General features: G+C 58.5%; 1 protein-coding gene across 3 annotated transcripts; it reads right to left on the reverse strand.

Moving 5' to 3' along the window:
* Nucleotides 1-1361: 1361 nt before the first annotated feature.
* MXRA8 (matrix remodeling associated 8) lies at nucleotides 1362-5702 on the reverse strand. Of its 3 annotated transcripts, none has more exons than XM_082613001.1 (10): nucleotides 5584-5702; nucleotides 4528-4551; nucleotides 4124-4429; nucleotides 3931-4032; nucleotides 3354-3824; nucleotides 3055-3213; nucleotides 2812-2848; nucleotides 2655-2731; nucleotides 2481-2561; nucleotides 1362-2259 (listed from the first exon to the last, which is right to left on the reverse strand). In XM_082613001.1, the coding sequence occupies exons 1-10, from the start codon at nucleotides 5630-5632 to the stop codon at nucleotides 2234-2236; spliced, it is 1332 nt and encodes a 443-aa protein (XP_082469127.1). In that variant the 5' UTR covers nucleotides 5633-5702; the 3' UTR covers nucleotides 1362-2233. The 3 variants fall into 3 exon arrangements, with proteins under 3 accessions (XP_082469127.1, XP_082469126.1, XP_082469125.1); XM_082613000.1 differs by having other exon boundaries at nucleotides 1362-2301; XM_082612999.1 differs by having other exon boundaries at nucleotides 1362-2304.
* Nucleotides 5703-21700: the final 15998 nt, after the last annotated feature.

A 21700-nucleotide genomic window follows, 5' to 3' on the forward strand; every position in this document is an offset into this window, starting at 1 on the left:
GATGCAGGGCCTCTGCTGCCTCGGCTGCACTCCTGCCCCCGAACCTCTCCCCCCCACCCCCGACCACCTGACCCTCAGCCCAAGGCACAGGACAGAGGCTGGTAGCCAGAGGCCAATCCCGGGACTGATGCTGATGTGGTCGGGCTGGGGCCCTGCAAGGGGCCTGAGTCTGTGGCCAGAACCTGAGCCCTGACAGGAAGGGCCTTGTCCAGTGGCACGTGGCCACTGTGGGACCGGGGGTCACTGGGCTGGGGGGAGTCACAGCTCCATGCCCCACCCTCCCTCCCTGCCTTTGCCACTGTGGGGTCCTTGTGGGGGTGTGATGAGAAAGCAGCTATTTTGAGTTATTGCCCAGGTATTTTACTGTATGACAGTCCTGCTCACATCCAGAACCTGGACATTTAGATGAGGACCCAAGCTCAGGATTCCCACCCCAAGTTCCTGCCTTGCTTTTCCTGGGCAACTTTAAAAATAACCACTCAGAGCTGAGCACGTGAAAGTCAGTGACTGCTGCTGCACCCACCTTACAAGTTCCAGGTGCTTGCTACCCTGCTGTCCATCTTCTGCTCACTGGTGACCTGGATGGAGGACAGCCCTTCCCCGGCTCCCCGAGCACACACACCCCCACCCAGCGCGCACACACACACACACCAGGATCTGTAAGGAACACATTTCATGACTCTGTTTCTTTGTGTGAGGGCTTGAAACGGGGCCTTCATCAAAACGACCCCGGGGTTTTCACCTCCCCCAGGTGAGAGCTCGGATGCAGAGGGAGCCCCCTGTGGACCACCCCCCCCCCCCCGCCAACCCGTGTGGGTGGCTTGTGCTTCCCCATTTGGCAGGTCATGATCTCAGCCCATTGCTCTGGGTTTTCCAACTTAGGGTGACAGTCGCCCCTCCTGCCCCCTGCTGTCCCTGAGGGCCTTGGAGGATGGGGTCAGGGTTGGAGAAACAGGCTTCTTCCTACCGCAGCTCCCTTCCCTCCCCCTCCTGTCCTGCTGGCACCCCTCTGAGGGCTCTCCCGCTACCTGCTTCCTCCCCCTTTTTCCTCACTCATTGAGCCCATCCTGGCATCTGCTTCTCTTCTCAGAGGACTGAACTCATACAGTCTGCCCTCTGTCCTCACGTCCAATAACCCCTCAGAAGAGGATGTGAAACTGCTTCACAACCAGGAGTAACTGCACACAATCAGCTCCGATGTTGCCCTTCTCAGGACACCCAGACCCAGACTTTCCACCCAAAGGAATGGGTGATGACAGTAGGACTTCAGATGAAGGAGAACACATGGGGCTCCCCAAGGGCCAGACTCTGCCCCCCGGGGAGATGGAGGGGAGCTGTAGAGGCATAGCTGGGGCCAAGTCTAAAACCAGATGTGGTCTTTATTGAGATGATAGCAATTCCCCAGGATGAGCAAATGTGGGGTGTCAGGAGTGGCAGCACTGGCCACTCTAAAACCATCTTCACCCCCCCGTCCTGTCCTCAGCCAAAACAGAGTCAAATGAGGCCTCACCCCTGGACTCCAGCCCAAGGAGGGGCCGAGGGAAGGGAGTCAGGGTCAGAAGTCACATGGAGCCTAGTGACTGTCAAGGCAGCTTGCTGGAAACAGGGCTGAAGCAGGGTGGAAAGCAGAGAGGGGGCCCCAGGAGGCCGGATGCAGCGCAGAGGGACGCTAGCCCCGGGCCTGGAGTGCGCGGTCCTCGGGTTACCATACAGAGCCCAAGACAGCCTGGCAGCGTAACTCGGGATGCCGTTGAGGGGAGCTGGCAGGCAGCTCCCCTGAGGACGGGGCAAGGAAGGGGTGGGAGTGCCAGGCCTGAGGCTGACCCCAGCTCCAAGAATCCCCACTGAGCCTCCTCACGCCCCTCTCCCTGCAGAGGTGGGGCTCCCAGCCCCCCGTGGGCAGAGTTCAGGAGAGCCTGAGAGACTGGTGAACGTCAGCGGGGTCTTGGCCGCACGAGGAGGCAAGGGCACCAGCCGAGGGCTGCCGAAGGGGCCCGGCTGCAGTGCCAGCAGAGTCCTAAGGAGCCCACGATCGCATATGAGGATCAGGTGGCCCCCAAGAGGGGTCTGGAGGCAGCCTCACCCTGCACCAGTCCAGGCCAAGTTCCAGGACAGCGGGACCAGCCGCTGGAAGGGGGGCCAGGCGAACTGCATGGGGGTCAGGAAGAGTCTTCCGAGGTGGACAGACAAGAGCTGGCAGAGCTGCTGGCCCAGCCAGGAGCCCGGGGTCGCCTTATTTGCAGTACTCCTTCCTGAACTCTGGAAGCCAAGGGGACAGGCGGGTGTCTGCCCTCTGCCCCTCTGCTGCGGGGGAAACAGGGCAGACTACCATCAGGACTGCCCAGGGTCTTCTGGAGCACTGAGGTGGCAGGGGACTCCTGCCCGCAGGGCTGGCTGGTGTCTTGGGGCTCTGAGTGGGCGGCAAGGGGTACAGCCCAGCTCTGAGATGGGCAGGGGTCTCCCCCCACACCTCAGCTCACCTTTGTCCAAGTCGATGCTCTTGGCGGGCAGGGGGCTGTGGGACAGCTCAACCCTCTCCTTCAGGAGATTGTTTTTGTAGCCTGGTGCAGGGAGAGAGCAGGGTGACGTCTCAGAGACGCGCCTCCCTCACCCCAGGCCTGGGAGCCACAGTCTGTCCCTTTGGTCTCCCTCACCTAGTCGGATGTCCTCCCTCCTGTAAAGAGCCTGGTCCCCGGCAGCCCCAGCAAACTCCACCATGTTCACGTCCTTCCTGGAAGCGGGAGGGTGGTGGGAGGTTAGAGCAGTGGGCAGGTCTGCCTGGTCCCCGGGAGAGCCGGAAGGGGCACTCACCCCTTGGACTTGGACTTCTTGTCGGAGTATTCGTAGCCTGGGGAGGGAGAGTCGTGTTGGGGGCAGCCTCCCCCTTCCCCAGCCCCCCCCAGCCCAAAGGAACCCTCGCAGCCCAGGCAACGAGGCTCATGGGGCCCTCTGCTCGGGCCACTGCGCCCCAAGTCCCGCCTCCGGCCGGGAAAGGCTTCCCAGTGCTGGCCTCAGCCCCGGCATCGCGAGCTCCCCCCGCCCCCCCCCGCTCACCTCCGCGGCGGCGCTGTCGGGTGGCCAGGATGACGGTGATGAACAGCAGAATGAAAAGCAGCAGCGTGGCCAGCACGTAGCCCAGCTGCTGGAAGAAGTGGGCGCGGCCCTCGGGGACGATGACGTTGATGACGCTGCGGCCGCGCACCAGCGTGGGGTCTGCGGGGATCGGGCGGGGACCGCGTCAGGGAGCGCGCAGCGCGCCAACCCGGGCCAGCCTCAGCCCGCGGGGCCCTCCCCCCGCAACGCTGGAGTCCCTGATTTGGGGCCGGAGGGGGCCGCAGACGTGCCTCCTGCACCTGGGCCGGGCGCGACGCTGTGGCTGGAGCCGTTGCCCGGCGAGTCCCGCGGGGGCGGCCGGGCGGCGGGCTCGGTGACCTTCAGGTGGAAGACGCGGCGCTCGTGCAGGCCGCAGTAGTGGTGGTGCAGGTGGCAGGAATAGGTGCCCTCGTCTGCCGGCTCCAGCGGGTCGATGCGCAGCGAGAAGTCGCCGCGCGCGAAGGCGTCCGCCCCCACCGCCACGCGCTCCCGCAGGAAGGGCGGCCCGTAGGCGCGGCGCTCGCCCGACGCGTACAGGTCGAGCAGGCGGTCCGCGCGGTCGTGCGGCACCCCGGGCGGCTGCCGGTCCCAGTGCACCACCTGCTGCGCCTCCTCCAGGTGCCGGTCGGTCCACACGTGCGCGCGGTTCACGCACGTCAGCAACGCGGGTGCGCCGCGCTCCACCGCCAGCACCTCCTTCTCGCCGTCCCAGTGCGCACCGGCGGCCCGGGCTGGGGGAGCGAGGCCGGTCAAGGACCCCGGACCGGGAGGGGGCCCGGAGGCAGCGGGGCGGGGGGGGCAGGGGTGGGAGCGCACAGGCGGGGGGGGCACACTCACGGTCGTCGGTGACCTCGAGGCGCACGGCCAGGCTCTCGTAGAGGTGGCAGTAATGGTGGTGCAGGTTACAGGTGTACAACCCCTCGTCTGTGTCCTCCACCGCTACGCACGGTGGGGGGGAACCCGGCGATGAGCTCCACGGCCTCGCCCTCGCCCCCGCAGCCCCGCCCCCTCTCGGTCCCTCGGGCCGTACCGCGGATGAGCAGCGAGAAGTTGCCGTCCTGGAAGGCGGAGGGGGTCAGCAGCAGGCGGCCGCTGTCGCGCGGCTCGTACACGCGCTGCTCGCCCGCCGAGTACATGTCCACGAGTCGGCGCGCGGGGCCGCCGGCCGGGCCGCCGCTGAGGTCCCAGTGGACCACGCGCTGGCGGTCGTGCAGCCGGTCTTGCGTCCACACCATGCGCGGGCTCTGACAGCGCAGCACCGCCCGGGCGCCGGCTGCCCAGCTCACTGCAGACTCGGACACCACGGAGCTGCCGGGGGTCGCGCGCCCGGCTGGCCCTGGTGGAGAGGGGACGTGACCGCGGGAGGGGTGAGACCCAAGGGGACAGGTACAGGATGGGGCTAGCAAGGGTTCCCAGGGGAGGGTGGTCACTAACCTGAGGACAGAAGGACAGAAGAGCCTGGAAGGAGAGGAAGCAAGAGTCATACTGGGGAGGGAGGGGTCACCCACCCGAACCAGCCCCCACTTGGCTCCCTGGGCCCCTTAGATGGTCCTCGCTGAGGTGGGTGCTAGTCACACACTCTTAACGGGCAGGGGTAAATCCAGAGAAGCCAGGAGGGCAGAGGTGGGGGTCTCCTTTCCCCCTACCTCTCCCAGGCCCCCGCTTAATCCTCATGGCTACCTGCCCAGGCTGCGGGAGAGTGGTGGGGCCAGGCCAGCTCTGGATGTGTGCCTGTCACCAAGTGCCACATTCAGGAATGGTGGCCACCCTAGCCATCACTGCAGCAAGGCCACAAGAGCACCAGCGCCTGACACCTCGGGCTGGTTTGTGGGGCTTCTGCACGTGCCTATCCGGCGTCGCACCTGCCCGGGGGCCATGCCGCACAAGCCCTCCAGGGTCCTCAGACGGCTGGCGCCCCACCCAGGAGCCCCCTCGGCCTTCCCGGAGGGCAGAGGTCTGAAGCACGAGAAGGCTGGAAGTGGGGAGTGACCCCACCATCTGCCACCCCACACGCCGAATTCCTGCTCCAGAGATGTGGCCCGGTGCCCAGCCGGATGGAGGAATGTGCCGGGTCAGCAGGCCAGCCCGGCAGGGGTGGGGTGGGGGGGGTGAGCTCAGGGTCCTGGGAGCAGACCCTGCGAGCCCCCCTCAGTCCCCCACCCACTCCCCTCCTGACAACAGAGAAGCACAGGACTGAGGGGCGTCCCAGAGAAGTGGGGGGCGCCAGGGACCCCAGGAGGAGCCCCCGCCTTGGCCTCCCTCCCTGCCCGGCCCGTCTCCAGCGTCCAGTGAGGGGAAGTTCTGTGGGACCTGACGTGAGGCCTCACCACCTCCACGTCCTGGGGGCCTTCTCGCAGTAAGCAGCTCCCTCTGAGGCCCCCAGACCCATCCCTTCCCAGCTGAGGCACCCCCCCAACCCTGGGCTCGGGCTCAGACCCACCGGTGGCTCCCGACCCCCGCCCCCGCCCCCGCCCCCACACCCGAACTCACTCTGCAGAAGCACAAGTTTCCAGAGCAGGACCCGGGCCCGCAGCTCCATGGCGCCTGCCTGGCCCGCCTGGCCCGCCGGCGCTTTGTCTCACTCAGGCTCTAACTCTCCAGAAAAACAGCCCGGCCCCCCCTCCCCCTCCCCTCCCCCTCCCCAGCACCCGCTGTGACATCATGGAGCAGACCGCCCCCTCCGCTCCTGCCCGGCCCCTTGGCCTCCCCGCCTTCCCCCGGTCCTTGGTCCTTGGCCGGCCTGGTGGGAGGTGTCAGGCCTTGGCCACTGTGTTCCCAAGGATGAGGGGAGTCACTCTGGCTTGGGTCCTGGAGAAGCTGGCAGTAGCCCAGCCCAGAAGGGGCAGGGGGGCCTGACGGTATGGCCCCAGATGCCTTGTGGGTGTCTGTGACATACATACGGAGCCCTTCTGGGGCCACTGCAGGTCTGGGGTTCTGGGGGGAGCATCTCCTCACCAGCACCTCTATAAGGGAACACTGGCCAAGGCATCCCCCCACTGCAGGAGAGCAGAAAGGCATCCTGGGCCCGACCCCAAGGACCCCAGGCTGCCAGGCCACCAGGTCTTCCCGTTGGCCCTGTGGTGACCCTTCGGTGGGATAAGAGTCGCACGGGCCCTGGGGAGGTAGGGGGGCCCCTTCCGGAGAGCATGGTGGGCACTGCTGTTCATCAGTCATCTTCAGCCAGCCAGTGGGATGAGGGGTGAGGCTCCTGAGAGCTGAGCAGGGAGCCGGGTGACCCCCTGTCCTGGTGCCCCCACCCCATCTGCCCACCATCAAGAGCAGAAACACCACCCAGACCTGGGTACGGTGCTCCCAGGATCACCCCCCGCCCCTCCCAGAGGGGAGGAGATGAAGTAGGGTATGGGAGCCTTCCCAACAGAAGGCACAAATTTGAAGCTCTGGGAAAACTTACAAAGTCACGTAAACAAATGTGAAATAACAGAGCACGCACTGTGTATCAAACCCACTCTTTCTAGTTAAGCAAACCTCAAAAAAAAAAAACGAAAAAAAATCCACCAAACTACCACAAAAACCCACGGTGCATTTTTGGACTGCCCATTTGGACTGAATTATGGTCACAAGCCCCAGGCCCTGGTGGGCTGGAGTCTCACTCTTGAACCCTGCCCTGGTCCCCAAGTCCTCAGACAAGCAAGGAGCCCAGCCCAGCCAGACTCTTGGGCTCCAGGCAAGGGGAGGAGGCTGCTGCTACTGCAGCAAGAGGGAATGAGGGTTGACAACAGGTAGGACCCACTGGGAGGACACAGGGCTGTGAGGACGCCCCACCCCCAACCTAACGGACCCATTTCCTCAGCAGGATCCAGACCCTGGGAAGCGGAGCCCCCTTTCCAAACTGGAATCAGGACTGGTCTCCGCACCCCACCCCCAGCTCCTCACGGGCCTTTCATTCTGGATAAACAAGCCCTGCCTGGCTGGCCTTGAGGCCTGGCCTCTCCTCCTGTTTTTCTAACTGGTTTATATTAGCGCTGGTGGCCTCCTTCCCAGCCCTCCTCCCTCCTCTGCGGCCCCGCCCTTGTCTGTCTCTCTCCCTCGGCCTCGACCGCTCTATTGCTCCATCTCAGGCCTCTGTTCCTGCCTCTGGCTGCCAGGCTGTCTCTCCTCCATAGAGGGAGGATGTCCAGGCAGGGCTGGAGGGAGGAAGAGACGGCCCAGGTCCGGCCCCTCAGTCTGAAAGGGGAGCGGGGTCAGCTCCCAGTGCTGAGCTAGGAGCCTGGAAGCACCCGGGCCACACCCTAAACTCCCTGCAGAGCCCTCCCTCTCTCAGCCCTGCGTGGAGGTCGGTGGATTCCTGGCATCACAGATCCAGCCCCCGGCTCAGCCCCAGTGCAGAAGTCTGAAGGAGGAAGCACACTCCTGGCACCACTGGGCAAGGATGGACAGGGCAGGGGAAGGCTGCAAACCCCTCCTCCCTGTCCCATCCTGTTCTCTCTGCTTGAGCCCACCTCCCCGGTCCTTGGCAGGAAATAGCCACAGATGAGAACAGAGGCCCGGGAGAGAACAGACCGGAACTAAACGGCCGCAACATCACCGTGGTCCTCCTGAGCTCCAGCCCAGCCCCAGCCAGACCAGAGCCCTGGACCCACATCCCCTCTCCTAGGAGTCCAGGCCAGACAAGGCGGGTCAGCCAGCGAGCCCCACTGAGACAGAATCAGACTCTGGCTCCAGGCCTGGGGACCCGGACATTCCAGGCAGCCAGGATCACTGGGAGGAGAAACCACAGGCATTCAGAGACACAACCAGACACACAGACACGTGTTCACACGTGCTGTCGTTCAGCAAACGCTGTGCACCTACTGTGTGCCAGGCGCTGGGATTCAGCACTGCACCGGAGGCCAAGCTCCTGCCCTCTTGGAGCTGTTAAAGGGCAGGCAGCCTGCAGACCCAGTTGCTGATGAATGGCGAGATTAAAGCAGGTGAGGGGCTTCCTCCGCCAGACCAACCAGGACAGCCTCTCGGGGACCCACAACCACAAGTGAACAGCTAGGCTGGGGCCCAGGACGCTGCCTGCCGGGTCGGGGAGAGCGTGCTGGGCTCTCGGTGAAACACGATGAGGCCTAAGGGGGTTTACATGCAGGAGAGATGTGGTCTGGTGATGCAGGAAACGCCAAGATGGTTAGTTTAGAGCTGTCAGGATTTACATGAACACATCAGGGAAATGGACAGAGTTCTGAGATGCTCCCCAGGGCACCCAGCCCGTTTCCTCCCCCAGAGTGTGACCAACCTTGGCGGGGTAGCCCTTCACACCCACGTGACAGACGTGACTGCAAGTTGCTGGAGGAAAAGCCTCAGCTTCTCTGCCCGCTGGGCTGTGAAAGGGCCCATGGGGTTGACCAAGTGCAAAACCCTGAGGCCCCAGCCACCACCACCCCGACCCCCGCAAGAAGAAAATGGATCTCAGTCCTACAACCGCAAGGAACGGATTATGCCACCCACCAGATTAGCCTGGAAGAGGACCCCAGGTGAGGACGCAGCCCTGCCGACACAGGTTTCACCTGGTGAGACCCTGGGCGGAGCTCCCAGCAAACTCACATATGCCCCGGGCAAGCCGCGCGGTAATGAACATGTTGAGGGAAGCTGCTGAATTTGTGTTGATTTTTGATGCAGCAACAGGAGACAAATACGACTGTCTCCCTGAGCAAAGCAGGGGCAGGACTTAAAAGGACAAAAGCACAGGTCTCAGGGATGGTGTCTCGTTAGGGACTGGCTTGTGGGCAGGGTGCTAAGCAGCAGGGTCCATGGGGTGTCCTCGGGAGCTGTGCTGACCCATCATCAGCACAAGGTGAGGCCAGAGCGTGGTGCCGTGTCACAGGCCACGGCACTTGCCGTTTCCCCCTCACGCTGCTTTTCTGCTCATTCTGACCAGGTCTCGTAGAAGCACCAGGTCACTTGTGAGTGTGCTGGTCCTTCTTCCGGGGACCTGGTGGCCTGCCCGGTGCCGGGGCTCACCCCATGAGGCAAGGGCTCTGCAGGCCCCATGTCTGAAGAGCCGGGTGTCCCATGGAGGCTCTCTTCTCCTTCCGGTGGACACCACACGTCAGACAGAGGCTGGGAGATCATCAATCCACTGAGACACTGATTCGAAAATACAGACGAGAAAATCTGGAAATATAGATCCATTATTTCATGGGCCAGCCAACCTTTTTATCCTGAGAAAATGTCAGGGAGCCAAGATCAAGGATTTTAGCGGTCGTGGTCAAACCCACATCAGTGGTTTCCTGCATGGCATTAACAGGGTTCAGGCACCCCTCCTTGTACTGCTCTTCGCAGACTCTGCCCTTTTTACAAACTGAAGTTTTGGGGTGACCCTCTGTCAGGCAAGTCTATCAGTGCCATTTTCCCAACAGTGTTTGCTCACTTCACGTCTCTGTGTCACATTTTGGTAGTTCTCACATTATTTCAAACCTTCCACCAGCAAAAAATTCTGACTTGCTGAAGCCTCAGATGATGGTTAGCATTTCTTAAAGACAAAGTAGTTTTAAATTAAGGCACGTAAAATTAAAAAAAAAATTATGGGACTTCCCTGGTAGTGCAGTGGTTAAGAATCCACCTACCAACGCAGGGGACATGGGTTCGAGCCCTGGTCTGGGAAGAGCCCACATGCCGCAGAGCAACTAAGCCCGTGCGCCACAACTACTGAGCCTGCGAGCCACAACTACTGAGCCCGCGAGCCACAACTACTGAGCCTGCGTGCCACAACTGTCGAAGCCCGCGTGCCTAGAGCCCGAGCTCCACAACAAGAGAAGCCACCGCAATGAGAAGCCTGTGCTCCGCAACGGAGAGTAGTCCCCACTTGCCGCAACTAGAGGAAGCCCACGCGCAACAACGAAGACCCAATGCAGCCGAAAATAAATAAATAAATAAATAAAGGCATGTACGTTTCTTAGACGTAAAGCTATGGCACACTTAATAGCCTACAGTTTAAACATAACTTTTATATGCGCTGGGAAACCAAAAGGTTTGTGTGCCTCGCGTGATTGCGGTGGTCTGGAACCGAGCCCGCAGCGCCTCTGAGGCCCGCCTGCGTCCCCTGTTTGGCTCGTTCTGTTCGTGCAGGCGCAGGGGCGCCGGCCGGCTTGTATGGGTCATAGACTTGAACCATGACGTCAGGCTCCAAGGTTGGCCTCTGTGTTTTCTTCTCTCCCATCACACCACAAGTGTTTCCTTATCGTCCTTATCGATTCATCAGTTTTGCAGCCAGGAATCAAGGACCACAGACCTGACTCCTAGCAGATTTCACCCGTGGTGCCTCTCACTGCGGGAGTTACAAAGTTACAAAGTCCCCAGTTAGTTGCTGGCACCTCGGGAAGGCCAGGGCTGACAAGTTTAGAGCAGCCACCAGGCTGGCTTCCTGGGGGCCACGAGCGCTGCTTCCACGTGGACGGGCGCCCTGGGTCCCTGGCGCCTCACCAAGGAGATTTACCTGTAAATGTGATGCTTCCAGCGAGGGAGCCCCTTCACCACGGGCTCTGGTGACACCGAGGCTCCTTTCAGCAGCTCTGCTTTATGAAGAGGGGCTCGAGCTCCCCACAGAGGGTGTGGGGGAAGCCACGGTAGGGAGGGAGGGTGGTCTGCGGTGTCCTGCCCACAACACAGTCCCTCAGCCACCCCGAAGCCTTGACCTGGCCTCCCTGTGGCCCTCGGCACGGCCACCAACGCCCCTCGACCCTGCAGCCTGGAGGGCTCCCACCTCCCCTGCCCGCCCAGCCTGCCAGCCCAAGGACTCCTCTGCTGTCGGGGTTAGGGGGGTGGGAGGAGTGGGGCTGAACCAACCACCAGACTCCCAGAGCTTCCCAGTCCCGACTGGACCCAGGGCCACCCCTCGGGTACCGTCCTGAGCGGTTTCCTTCTATCACTTCCTACAGAATTTTCAGTTTTTCTGAAGAGTCACTGGCTTCACATCTGTATGGAGTTTCTTGTGATATTTTCTCCTGAACTCTGAGGGCCGGTTGAATGAGATCCATTTACAGACACTTCATTACAGCCTGCACTGTCTCATGCCCACACCACCTCAGGGAGACACGTCCAACTCCTCGGCCTGTCCTGTGGACTCGGGCCGGACTGCAAGTCCCGGGTCATCTGCTTCTGGTGCACAGGGGCCCCCGGCCCTGACCTGGCCCCTGGGGACAGTGTGGCAAGTGTCGGCCTGTCTAGTGAGGCTGTTTCCTGTCGCGTCAACAGTCAGGGACCCCGGAGACGGGCCCTGGGAGGCCACCACTGCCTCCCGGCTGCACAGAATGTCCAAAGGCCAGAGAGCGGAATCCCTTTTAAGGTGTCATGTACTTCCCCAGGATTCAGTCACGAGAGCGTGTTTACCTCACAGAGCCTTCCGAGCTGCAGGTACTGGCGCGGAGGGCCTCACGACGCAGCAATCAGAGCCATCCTTGGCGCACACGCGAACGTGGCAGCTTCCCGCCGATGCGAGATCACAAAGTTGCACCAACACAGTCATAACAACATTCCTTTTGTGTATAAACAGTCTGACTTTCCCATATTACAGGCTTCGTAAACAGGGGGACTTCCAAACTTGCGAAGAAGTGGTTAAATATGGTAGTAATAAATATATTCCATTGTCTGCATTGGTCTTCATTTTATCCAAGGGAGGAGGCCTTTGTGTTGCCAATGGCGGTCTGGGGGAACCCCAACGACAGGTGAGGTTTAAGACACGTTGTCAGTTTTTCAAAGTCTGGATCTCAGGCCTGAATTTTGGGCAGGCACATTGTCACTGTTGACCACACACAAGAAATGATGATCATCTTGGCTAGAGTTTTAATCCAGGTGACAACATCTAAAACGACCCCAGCACTGAACGATTACTGGGAGCGTTTGCCATCTTAGGAACAAGGACCATCTGGTAAAACAGAGTCAAGTCGTGGTGGGAACTTGAGGGGATGAGGGCCCAAATGGGGATGAGCCTGGGGGAGAGAAATGCACTCCCTGACCCAGCAGAGGAAACAACAGCTTTTCTTTTTGTTTAGAATATGCTGTGCATGTAAAAGACAACTCTTTTTCTCTTTATTATATAATATATACACTTTCTCCACTTAACGATACTGATATACCTCTCTATGGATATTTATTATAAGTACACAAATATTTATATTGTTATTGACAAATTTAAACGGAGAGCTTTAGTTTACGAAACTGTATATATCACACAATGTATGTTTTAACTTTACCATCCAAATTAGACGTAATTTGGACAAAGAATGAATATTTTTAGATAGTAACCCACTACTTCTGTAATCGCTCTCTTTGTGAATTTCAATATCTTTAGAAATGCTCCAGATATTTGCTGCATAACAAGCACCTTAAAACCACAACCCAGGGGCAGGGATGAAGAGGTGAAGCACAGGGGATTTTTCAGAGCAACGAAACTGTTCTGTATGATCCACCATTAGGGGGCTTCACGGCACTAAGCATTTATCAAAATCCAATGAACTGCATGGCACCAAGAGGGAATCTTAATGTGTGAAAAGTCTGAACAACTCATTTAGGTACAACAACTCATTAGGCCAGGTAATCAGAATGTGGCCAAGAAATCTGGCTGACTCACAAACGGGGGAACATCACTGAAGGGGTGTGGAAGTACCAACCTGAGGACCTCGGGAGCGAGCAGAGCCTGGGACTAAAGGCAGAGGGGCCTGCACGCAGCACGGTGCTTGAGCTGACACGAGTGTTTCCCACCGGCTGTGGTTCATCAGCTCTGATACTGGCGCAGGGGACGTGGACCAAACAATTAGGTGACAGGTTATGGAAAAGCAAGAGAGGGGCTGGAATGACCCACGAGGTCAGGATCGCAGCTGGAGACACTGCTGTGAACCCATGTTCAGCGTAACACAAATAAAGGCGGGTGCCTGTGGTAGCAGTTGTAGGTGTGGGGACCCATGGTCGGCTGTGTCACCTGAGAAGGCCCAGCAGCAGTGAGCACATCCAGCTCCAGATCAAGATGGTTTCTAAGACCATTTCCGATACAAGGAACCAGGGCTCCTTGGAGAAATGGCTGGTCTTAGGCTGCGGGAGGGAACACGAGATAAGCCTGGAGTGCCAAAAAGGAAGGAAGTGCTAAAAAGTGAATGATGGGGACTTCCCTGGTGGTGCAGTGGTTAAGAACCCGCCTGCCGATGCAGGGGACGTGGGTTCAAGCCCTGGCCCGGGAAGATCCCACATGCCACGGAGCATCTAAGCCCGTGAGCCACAACTACTGAGCCTGCACTCTAAAGCTCACGTGCCTAGACCCCACGCTCCGCAGCAAAGCCACCACAATGAGAAGCCCACGCACCTCAACAAAGAGTAGCCCCCGCTCACCGCAAATAGAAACTAGAAAGCCCACGTGCAGCAACGAAGACCCAACGCAACCAAAAATAAATAAATAAAATTGATTGTTTAAAAAAAAAAATTACCTGAACTTTTTCTAATACTAGTTGTTAAACTCCACATTTTCCAGCCCAACATTTAAACAATATTAATGTTTATATGACATAAAGTCTCCTTGGCAATATTTGCTCTCTACCAGAATTCACATCTCTCTGCTTCTTATCCAACGATCAACAATTGTCCCAGGTTTTATGTTTTTAGCTATGGATTCTGCAAGAAAATGACTTTTTTTTTTTAAAAGGGTGAACACTTCTAAAGCATTAGAAGTTCAATTCCTTTTTTCTTTCTGGAAATCTAACGTTCTCTATTTTAAATCTATGAAAGCATGCATTCATCTATTTAAGCCATCAGCATGGGAGCTTTATAATCAGTATACATTATTTTGGTTTCCAGGAAGACAGGGAGTTACACTAACATGCTCAGAGAATGTACCCAGTCACATGGCCCAAGAACCTCATAGAATCTCAGCCGAGACCCTGGGACTGGGGCCTCTGTACCCACCATGGCTGCCCAGTGGATGGGTCTCAACACGCTTCCTGTGCTCCAGCCCAGTGTGGACGGGTCTCAACACGCTTCGTGTGCCTCAGCCCAATGTGGATGGGTCTCAACACGCTTCATGTGCTTTAGCCCTCATATTGTCCCATCTTTGGCCAGGGAAGCCCTTTGCACCCTCCCGGTGCCTCCTGTGGCCTCTGACATGAAGAGACATGGCAGGTTCTCGTGCGCTTCCTGCCACAGGCCTGGCGTTAGGGTTTCCAGGTAAACATCACACAGGACATACTGAGAAATTACTTGTTGTCTATCTGAAATTCAAATTTAACTAGGGGCCTGTCTTTTTTTTTTAATTTTGCCTTTTTAAAACAAATTTTATTTATTTATTTATTTATGGCTGTGTTGGCTCTTCGTTCCTGTGCGAGGGCTTTCTCTAGTTGCGGCAAGCGGGGGCCACTCTTCATCGCGGTGCGCGGGCCTCTCACTATCGCGGCCTCTCCTGTTGCGGAGCACAGGCTCCAGACGCGCAGGCTCAGTAAGTGTGGCTCACGGGGCTAGTTGCTCCGCGGCATGTGGGATCTTCCCAGACTAGGGTTCGAACCCGTGTCCCCTGCATTGGCAGGCAGATTCTCAACCACTGCGCCACCAGGGAAGCCCCGGGGCCTGTATTTTTATTTGCTGAAGTTGGCAACCTTACCAGGAACTAGCCATGTCTCCCAAGAGTCCTGGCTCCCACAGAAGTGGGGGAAGGCACTTAGAGCCACTTCTGGGGGTCTTGGTTGGTAGACCTCACTCTCAAACATAAGCACCCAGCTAAGTGCCACCAGAGGAAGCCCACTGACGTGGGAAACAGAGGCCAAAGTCAACAGAGGAACGCACTTGGCAAAAACAGAAACTAGACTTGGCGGTGGGGGGCAGAGAAAATATGTAGCATTAACATCCCCACGAGGAGATGCCACCACACCCATGAAACATAAACAGGGCGCCACTAAAAACACTCAAAAATCAAAAGTCGCTTAGAAATTAAGAAGGTAACAGAAATGAAAAAAATTCATTAAATAGATTAGAAGAAAATGTTGAAGATGCCAATGAGATAGAATATATAAGAGAAAATCATCCAAAACAACAGGAGTTTCATAAAAAGAGAAGAAACAGAGTGGAAGAAATGATAACAGAACGGTTCGAGAAAATGTCCCAAAACTGAATCCCAGAAGGTTAGGAGTTTCCAGATTGAAATGGGCTCCCGTGGGGGCGAAAACAGATCCACACCAAAGTATATATGTCACTGGGAGTGTCTCCCCCAGTGAAGGAAAAGAGGAGCTTCGAGAGAGAACATCACAAAGGCTCTGGACTCAAACTGAGTTCAATTTCCTCTACAGCAACCCTGGGAACCAGAAGACAACAGAGTGACGCCTATGGGGTTTTATAGGAAATAATTTCCAACCTAGAATTCCATATCCAGCCAAACTGTGAACCAAGAAACAGGATCCAATAAAGATGTCTGCAGACTTGCAAGGTCTCAAAATTTTCTCTTGTGTTTCTTTCCGCAGGAGACTGGAGGATGTGCTCTTTCAAAGTAAGATAAGGAAAAAGGAAAAAAAAAGTAAAAAATGAAAAAAACAAAAAGGGGAAGGAAAAGGGAAGATGAGGGATCAGGGGCGCAGAGAGTCTGAGAGGATCCCCAGGGTGAAAGCTGGGCCAGAGGTCATGGGCAAGCAGCCAGCTGGACAGGTTAAGGAGTCCAGGAAGAGACGTCACTCTGAGATGAATGAACCTCAGCTGTTTCTGGGAGTTGGGCTGAGAACTTGGTATTGAAATTGTGATGAGCACACAGAAAACTAAAGCAACTGAAAAGAAAGAAAAAAAAACAACACAATTCCTGATTCCAGGGAAAACAAAAACTCACAGGGAAGGAAAAGCAGTGACAGTGTCTCCCTTTATGGTTAGTCACGTGAACAGACACTCATGTCCCCCAACTCACAGGCCACCGAGTCAGAGAAGGAGCAGTGAGGAGGGGCAGCACATGACACCCACGAGGAAAACAAAATGCAGTGCCATGACAGGGGACACAGGTTTGAGCCCTGGTCTGGGAAGATCCCACGTGCCGTGGAGCAACTAGGCCCATGCACCACAACTACTGAGCCTGCTCTCTAGAGCCCGTGAGCCACAACTACTGAGCCCGCACGCTACAATTACTGAGGCCCGCGTACCTCCGCAACAAGAGAAGCCACCACCATGAGAAGCCCACACACCATAACGAAGAGTAGCCCCCGCTTGCTGCAACTAGAGAAAGCCCACACACAGCAACAAAGACCCAATGCAGCCAAAAGTAAATAAACAAATTTATTTTTTTTAAATTAAGTTTTGGGGGCTTCCCTGGTGGCGCAGTGGTTGGGGGTCTGCCTGCCAGTGCAGGGGACGGGGGTTCGTGCCCCGGTCCAGGAGGATCCCACATGCCGCGGAGCGGCTGGGACCGTGAGCCATGGCCGCTGGGCCTGCGCGTCCGGAGCCTGTGCTCCACAACAGGAGAGGCCACAGCGGTGAGAGGCCCGCATACCGCAAAAAATAAAAAATAAAAAAATAAAGTGGGCTTCCCTGGTGGCACAGTGGTTGAGAGTCCGCCTGCCGATGTGGGGTACGTGGGTTCGTGCCCGGTCTGGGAAGATCCCACATGCCGCGGAGCGGCTGGGCCCGTGAGCCGTGGCCGCTGAGCCTGCGCGTCCGGAGCCTGTGCTCCACAACGGGAGAGGCCACAACAGTGAGAGGCCCGCGTACCGCAAAAATAAATAAATAAATAAATAAATAAATAAATAATAAAGTAAAAAAATAAAGCAAAAATTAAGTTTTGGAGTCAAATAGAGCTGAATCATGGCTTCGCAGCCATGTGACTGTGGGCAAGTTCATCTCTGTACTTAAGGGTCCTCCCTTATCAAACAAGGTTCATTATAGATTTGTTGTGAGATAAGTCCTGTGAAGAACCTAGCACAATGCCTGTGGTGGAAGGAATCTCTCAAACATGTCCATTACTAATTGTTTAAAAACATAATTCTTATTCTACAATCTATCTGACACACCTTTTCTCAGAAAGCCATTCTAGGATGTACTCCGTGAAAACAAGAAAGTAAACCACAAGGCAGGAAAACACGGCATTCCAGAAACAGAGGGTCCAGCTGATGAGGCCAAGGGTATCCCAGGGAGACCCTGCTGGTGCCATCAAGGGCCCAGGGCAGCCCAGACAGGGCACCAGGAGGGCGGCTCCACCTGAACAAGAGTCACTCGAGGAGCTGGACGGAAGTGAGAGTTTTTAAATTCCGTCAGCAAGTTTGGAGCTGAGTTAGTGATACATAGAAAAACGTGCAAAAGAAAAAACAAGACTGGAGGATAAAGAGCTGAATGAGAAAGGAAATACAAGCTTGCTGAGCCGAGAGGCCATTTAAACTGTGGTAGACTACACCGGGAGGAGGCCGAGGCCAGCAGAGGAGCTGAAGTTGCCGCCCCTGGCGCAGGCTCGGGGTGGGTGAGGTGAGGTGAGGTGAGGCAGGAGGTGACAACTCCACGCTGAGCCACGAACAATCCTAACTGGCCGGCAAATCAACAAATAAGAATTCAACTGTAAATACAAAGTAACAAAACCAACAAGAACAAGCAAAGCGAACAGGCTCCTCTTGACCCGGAGAGAGTACCCTTGCCCGGATTCACAGGGAAGCTCAGGTCTGAGCCCCAGAGGACCCGGGGGTGAGGCACCCACCCTGTTCACGTGAGGGCTTTGGTGTTCCAAGGCCTTGGGGACTCCAGGATAGACCCCCAGTCTTGGTGGCCTCTGGGGCCTCCTCCACCCACAGAGGGGCCTCGGGGTGGCCGGGTCCACTCGGCAGGACTCCAGGCTGAATCAGTCTCCTCCCCTGCACCTCAGGTCACCTACACTGGGGTGGCGAGGGTGTGGGGTGCCAGGTCACAGGGCAGTCACCCATGTCCTGTGCTCCCAAATTCACCGGGTCAATCTACACTCCACACAACGCAGGCACGATGAATGCTGGCGACCTGGCTCACCCCGATCGTGAGTCTTGGCCACGGCTCAGAGGCTCCCACGGAGGTGTCACAACTCCCACCCAGCCTGCAGGTTGAGGCCGCCCCTGCTCTTGGCCTCAGGGGCCCTGACAGCCCTGCCGCCGCACAGCTGAAGCAAGGGGGCTGCCGGCCTGGTGCTGCCCCACCTGAGTCTGCGGTGCTTCCCTCCCTACTCAGCTGGGAGGGATCCTCAAAATACACACAGGCCACCCACACCCCACACAGAGAGCTCCAATTTGGGAGGGGGCAGTCTCAGCTGGGGTGAACTCGAGCCCCAGCCCTGTTGCTCGGCTGACGTGTGACCCCCAGGTGAGGGACCCAATGCCACGGCTCAGCCTGCTCATCAAAAAATGGCCCAGCAGTGCCCTGTGAAGCTGAGGACAGCACTAGACAGAATCCGACAGGGAGCATGGGCTGTGGCCGCCCAGCCAGGCGGCAGGCTCTGTCGGCCCCTGGCCCCCACCCTCAGGCTAACTCCAGACGCAGATCTGGACTCCTCCGCCCCATCCTGGGGCTGCAGCTCAAGAGCCCTTCAGCGGCTTTTTCCAAAATTCAGACCTGGAGAGGAGTGTTCCCTGCCTCCCCTGTCCCCCCAGGTTCCAGCATCCTCCCAGGCAAGTTCAGCGGGCCGTGGCCAAGCCAGGGGAGTGAGGCCAACCTCTGCCCCACGCCGAGGCCCCCTGTCGCCCTCGCCAGCCTGCAGGCTCCTTGGACGGCAGGGAGCGCAGCTATTTGCACGCAGTTTGGGGGCGCACATGTATGTGCGTGTCTGATTGGGGCAGGGCCCCAGCCGGCCCCTCCCAGGGCCCAGTGTCCAGCCTCACACCCTCCCGCAGGGATTGAGCCCGCCTGCCTCCCCCTCTTTGGCCCACTGTGTGGGCAGGAACGCCCAGGCCAGAAAACCCTGGCCGTGCCCCAAGCATGGAGGAGCACAGGGACAAGGCGTGGCGGCTGAGCTCACTGAGGTGCCTCCACACTGGGTCCAAAAGGCAGATCCTCAATCGGTGCCCAAGACCACCCCCAGCAGCTTGAGCCCTCGCTGGGGCCCTCCTCTGGCTGAACCCAAGCCCTAGGCACTGCTATGGGCTAAGGGCAGACCACAGGCCAGAACCACATCACACAGGACGGGCCCTCCCTCTGCGCCCCGCCTCAGGGGGTGCCCAGGGCTAGAACAGGAGCTGGCGGGGAGGAGGAGCTGGGGGAGGGTGGAGGCCCCATCGGGAAAGGGGGGGAAGCGGCCTCTGGCGGGGGGAGCTAGAGTAAAAATAAAACCCCCGAACCACCTCCTGAGATCGTGGTTGGGGCCCAGGGCACCCGAGCCACAGGCAGGATGAGGTCTGCACACACGAGCTGGGGCAGGGAGAGGGCTGCCAAGGTGCAGGGCCTGCAAGGCAGGGGAAGGGACAGGGACTGAGAAGACAGAGCAGGGCTGGGCCAGCTCAGGGGCTGACCCGACAGGATCGGTGACCTCAGGAACAGGGGCCTTGACCACGGTACCACTGATGTCCGGGGCTACCTGCTCTCGGGCAGGGGCTGCCCTGTGCACTGTAGGGCATTTCACAGCATCCCCGGCCTCCACCAACTGTGACCCCCACTGTGACAACCAAAACTGCCTCCAGATGTGGCCGAATGCCCACTTAAGAACCACTGTTGTGAAGGAATGGTGAGGCCACGTGGCCTGGAACCACTGGGCAGCCTGCCTTCTGGGGGCGCCCCAGCTGGCACCCACCTCACGGTGGAAGAGGCTGGAGCAGGTGACCCGGGTGCCAGGGCCCTGTGGCGCTCTGCCAGCTGGCAGCCTCCAGGCGTCTGGGTCTGTCCCCCCCTGCACAGGCCGGCCAGTTGTATCCCCAGCACTCGTGGCCCCAGCTGAGCTTTGTCTCCAGACTCAGCCAGGGAAAGGCGGGGTGAGCCACGGGGCAGCTCCCACACAGGGGCTGAAAGAAACACCGGGAGCAGCTGCTCAGTGGCCGTGGGCGTCCGCCAAGGGCGTCCGCCAAGGGCGTCACTGGCAGGCCAAGGCCCTGCTGGGAGGCCTGGTGGAGCTGGGGCCAGACTTGGCACCAAGAGGGCGTGGTCCATTCCACCCGAGGGAGGCTCCACTGCTGAGGCCCAGACCCTGGCCCTAGGACCCCTGCCCCACCCACAGTTGAGAAAACTGAGACCCAGGAAGGATGCCCGTGTCCTGGTCCTCAGCCGGGACCCCAAGGGCTGCCGGGAACCTAATCACTGCCCCCTAGTGGCCACCCATAGAAGCAATCCTGTGCCCTCAAGGGCCTCTGGTCTCCTCCAGCTCAGGGTCAGCTTCACCCTTCTCACGTCCACTCTACACAGCTACTCATGAGCCCATCTCCCCTGATGGACAGGGACTGAGACAAGCCCCATGTAAAAGCCTGCTTACCCGGCTGGCAGGCACGCACAGGACAGGGGCCCACCTGGCTCACTGAAGCATCGGGGTTGTCTGTTCCCTTCCAGGAGAAATGCTGGGAAGCCCGTGTCCAAGCACACCCCCTGTCCCCAGATCTGTTCGACCTGCAGGGAACCCAACCCAGGCCACAGACGCATCTCTGACAAAACACGAGGAGCCCGCACCGCCCTGGTGTGAAGCGGGACGGGGGCACCAGCAACAGAACTGTGCCCCCCGCAGACGCCGCTCCGGGGCTCAGGAAAGACGTACCCACCTTCCCCTCCTTGAACCCAACGTCAGGAGTAGGGCAGAAGCTGAGGATGAGAACGAGCCTCACCTGCACTCACGGACTCTGACCAGGCTCCTCCGCCTGCAGTCCAGCCCCCCAAGCCTGGATACAGAGGCCCAGGAGCCCCCCACCATTAGCAATAACACGTTCCCCTCCACGCAGGAGAAACCTGGAATTTCTGAGAACCACTGGCTCACGCTAAGGCTCTAGGCTTCCCCAGCTCCATAAACGGCACCCCTTCCTCAGCCGGCCCAACCCTGACCCTTCCAGAGTGGGCCATCCTTTCCTGGTGAGCCCCTCACAACCCCGCTTCAGGGCCCCAGAAAGTGGCAGAGGCCAAGGAGCCCACAGCAGGCCACGGGTCCCCAGCTGCAGCTGAGCAGGCGACTGCACTTCAGGCCCAGGCAGCAGGGCCTGAAGGACCCCACCCATCATCTCTGAGGTCAGGGCGTCTTTCCTGCCCCCCCTCCCCATCTCCCCAGTGAGGGCCCCTCTGCCCCTTCAACTGTCCGGGTCCAGCTGCACGCATGTTTTTCTTCCAATAAACAGATCTCACGGCACCACGCGACGCACAGTTGGTTGAACCTGGCACCACACAGGAGGAGCTGACTATGAGCTCTGCTCGGGTGTTTCGACTGCACAGAGTCAACCGTGTACCCTAATCACATCACCACCGCCATCGGGGCACTCCCTAACCTCCAAGCTGGTCCCCTCGGCACAGTTCCCATCTGCGTGCTCATTAGGGACAGGGCTGGGACTCTTCTCAGCTGTCCCCACAGCACTGGTTCATGAACAGCCAGGCTGTCACTCCTGCAGCCCTGGCACCAGGACAAGGGCCAGCTCAGGGAAGGGACCTCCAATCTGCCACCCAGGGCCCTTGTGTCTCTTGTAACAGCAGACGCCTCAACCCCAAGACGGCTCACCCCAGGCAGAAGAGGGTCCAGGCCAGCAAGGATGGC

This window comes from Mesoplodon mirus (assembly GCF_964341445.2).
Source record: "Mesoplodon mirus genome assembly, chromosome: 3".
In the NCBI taxonomy this organism is placed as follows: domain Eukaryota; kingdom Metazoa; phylum Chordata; class Mammalia; order Artiodactyla; family Ziphiidae; genus Mesoplodon; species Mesoplodon mirus.